This window comes from Falco punctatus (genome assembly GCF_963210335.1).
Source record: "Falco punctatus genome assembly, chromosome: 8".
Lineage (NCBI taxonomy): Eukaryota > Metazoa > Chordata > Aves > Falconiformes > Falconidae > Falco > Falco punctatus.
In genome coordinates, this window is record NC_137588.1 from 45,836,893 (window position 1) to 45,839,441 (window position 2,549).

General features: G+C 56.6%; 1 protein-coding gene across 5 annotated transcripts in view; it reads right to left on the reverse strand.

The window, feature by feature from the left end:
- SMIM33 (small integral membrane protein 33) overlaps nt 1-2,549 on the reverse strand; it is a 29,001-nt gene that overhangs the window by 4,134 nt on the left and 22,318 nt on the right. For 4 of the 5 annotated variants that reach the window (XM_080398298.1, XM_080398297.1, XM_080398295.1 and 1 more), the window contains one exon: nt 1,047-1,250. In XM_080398298.1, the coding sequence (XP_080254424.1) occupies nt 1,047-1,171 (125 nt within the window). In that variant the 5' untranslated portion in view covers nt 1,172-1,250. Of the gene's footprint in view, nt 1-100; nt 1,251-2,549 lie in introns of those variants that run through there. The other variant, XM_080398299.1, reaches the window with a different exon arrangement.

Consider the following 2,549-nt stretch of genomic DNA (forward strand, 5'->3'; position numbering starts at 1 on the left):
GCCACAGCCACAAAATCCTGTGGGAGCCGGCACGGGTGGGAGCAGGGGTGGCGGGGGGGAGCGGAGGGAGGGAGAGCCCTCCCCAGCCCCGCAGGGGTACCTTAGCGTCCCTGCTGCATGAGAGTCATCACCTCCAGCGTCGAGGCTGGGGAGCTGGCAGCAGGACCAGCAGAAAAACCTCTGGGATGGTTCTTCAGTGTAGGTGCAGCCAGACTCACTTCAGAGTCTGCCACGTCACGTCTGGGTCCCACACCCCCCCGGGATTCCCCAGGGCAGAGGAGGAAGCACTTGCTCATCCCGCAGGCAGGAGAGGTGCTCCCTTACCTAGCTGAGTGCCACATCAGCACCACCGCCCCCTCCCTCGCTGCCACGCACCCTTGCCGGAAAAATCCCTCCTCTCGCCTGTTGCAAGACAAGCACCCTTTTGTTTAGGGAGAAAGCACCTACCCACTCCCCTTCAGCTGCAACCCCTGGCCGCTGAGCTGCAGGAAACCTCCCGCCTTCCACCAACTTGGTGTTAAAACTTAACGCGGTTAAGAAACCGGTGCTAAAGATCACCCTTCTGCATGTGAGCTCCTTGCACAGCCCAGCAAAGTGTATCCACACAACGTTCCAGGCTGGAAGGACCCTTGCCCCAGGAGATGATGCAGCCCCAGGGGTGATTTTCTCTGACGGGGGGTCCCACTGCTGCGGAAGAACCGTTCACCAGCACTGCCATGGCCAGCAGCAGCGCGAGCCCACAGCGAAGCTCTGGACCCTGGGACCCGTGCAGGGTCGCAGGCAGGAGCCAGCACCAGGTCAGTGCTCGTGCATCTCCCCTTGCACAACAGCCGTGCGAGCAAGGCTGGAGGGATGTCCCCCACTCTGGCAGCACGTACCTGCATGCAGGCAGGTACCCCCGGTCTGGGGATGCTGCACGGTCAGACCCTCTGCCACCAGAGTGACCCTGAGCACATCTCAGAGCAGAAAAGATGGATCCTTTAGAGTTTTAGCCATTACAGATCACGTCTCCCCAGCTTTCCGTCCCAAAACAACACTGTTCTTACCTGGAGGCTCTCAGCAGATGAGCTGGGGTGAATATTTGGGCTGTCTTTCCTGCACATGGGGAGAACGGAGTGGGAAATGCCTCTTCTACCATCAAGCCGAGTGACCAGAAGAGATCTGGCTGCATGTTAGAGCTTCTGGGAATTTGCACTCATTTCAGGATTCAGTAAAACCTTAATCTACAGCATAATCTCTGAGCATCACATCTGTGCAAGAGAGAGGAAAAACGATGGGGGAGGCTGCTAGCAGAGGTTTTGTAACAGCAAAGGCTGCTGTGGGATGCTGCCGGCTTTTGGCCTGATGATTTGCTTGGGGTTTTGGGAAGCATTTGAAGAGACCCACTGAAATGCACAGAGCTGCACAGGGGATCTCTCCCTCTGTTCCTGCGTCCATCTCCTGGCCATGGAAAGCAAGGACCTTGCCAGCAGTATAAGACACCCCTCGATGTGCTCCATGCGGCGCAGCAGCTCCATTGCCCTCCTCTGAAGCTCTGCAGCTTCCCAGGGGGCTGCAGGAGGGGCTGGACCAGCCCTTCGAGCCAGGAGACACAATCCTGTGGATTTGCATCCTGAGCACCTGCATGGACCTTCCAGATGGGTGGACACAGGAGCCTTTCCCAGGTGAGGACCCTAAGAACCTTCTCCTCCCCTCAACACTCATTCACATCCAAAACAGAGCAACTTGTTTCCTCTGAAGCTGGAACTATGCCAGCAGTGGACAGACAGACACACAGACAGACAGACAATATGTAGACAAGCGCATCACAAGATCGGAGCCAAGAAACCAAATGCCCTGAACCCCTTGGGCTGGAACAGGGGCAGCACCAGCCCAGTTTTCCATTCCCTCCCCTTGTTGAGGAACTTGGGTTAGGGTAAGCCAAAGCCTGCCACGTGCTGTGTCCCCTGCAGGGAAAGATGTTGCTGCTACCTGAAAAACAGCATCCCAAACCCAGCATCCCCAAACCAGCAAGTCCTGGTGCCCAGACATGCTTGAGCTGCACAGGGGAGGACAGGGCATGGGGTAGCACCAGCTCTTGAGTTACCCCGGCCCCACAAGGAACAAATATTTCCATATTCCTCCTGGAGATGTTAAGAAATCCCCTCTCAGGTGGGGAGGGAGGACTGGCTCCTCCAGCAGCTCTTAGCCCAGGAAGGGCCAACGCAGCCTGCAGCTCTCACGGCTGATGCGCGGAGTAGATTGGACCTGGGGTGCACATCCTCATGACAAACAAAGCATCTCCCAAAATACTCAAGCACCATAAAGAAGCTACTGTGGCCCAGAGCAGGGCAGGCCTGCTGTGATGCTGCTCTCCACCGCTATGAGAGCCGAATCCCCCAACAAACTGATGGCGAGGTTTCCTTTGCCGTCGGTAAGCGATGTCTCACATCCTCTCCAACCATAATGGGCTAAAAAACACAGTTCCCCTGTGGATTCAGCCCGTTTCCTTCTATTCTTTAACAGGAAGCTCTGTGAGAGTCAGACCAGGCATGCAAATCGCTCCTCAC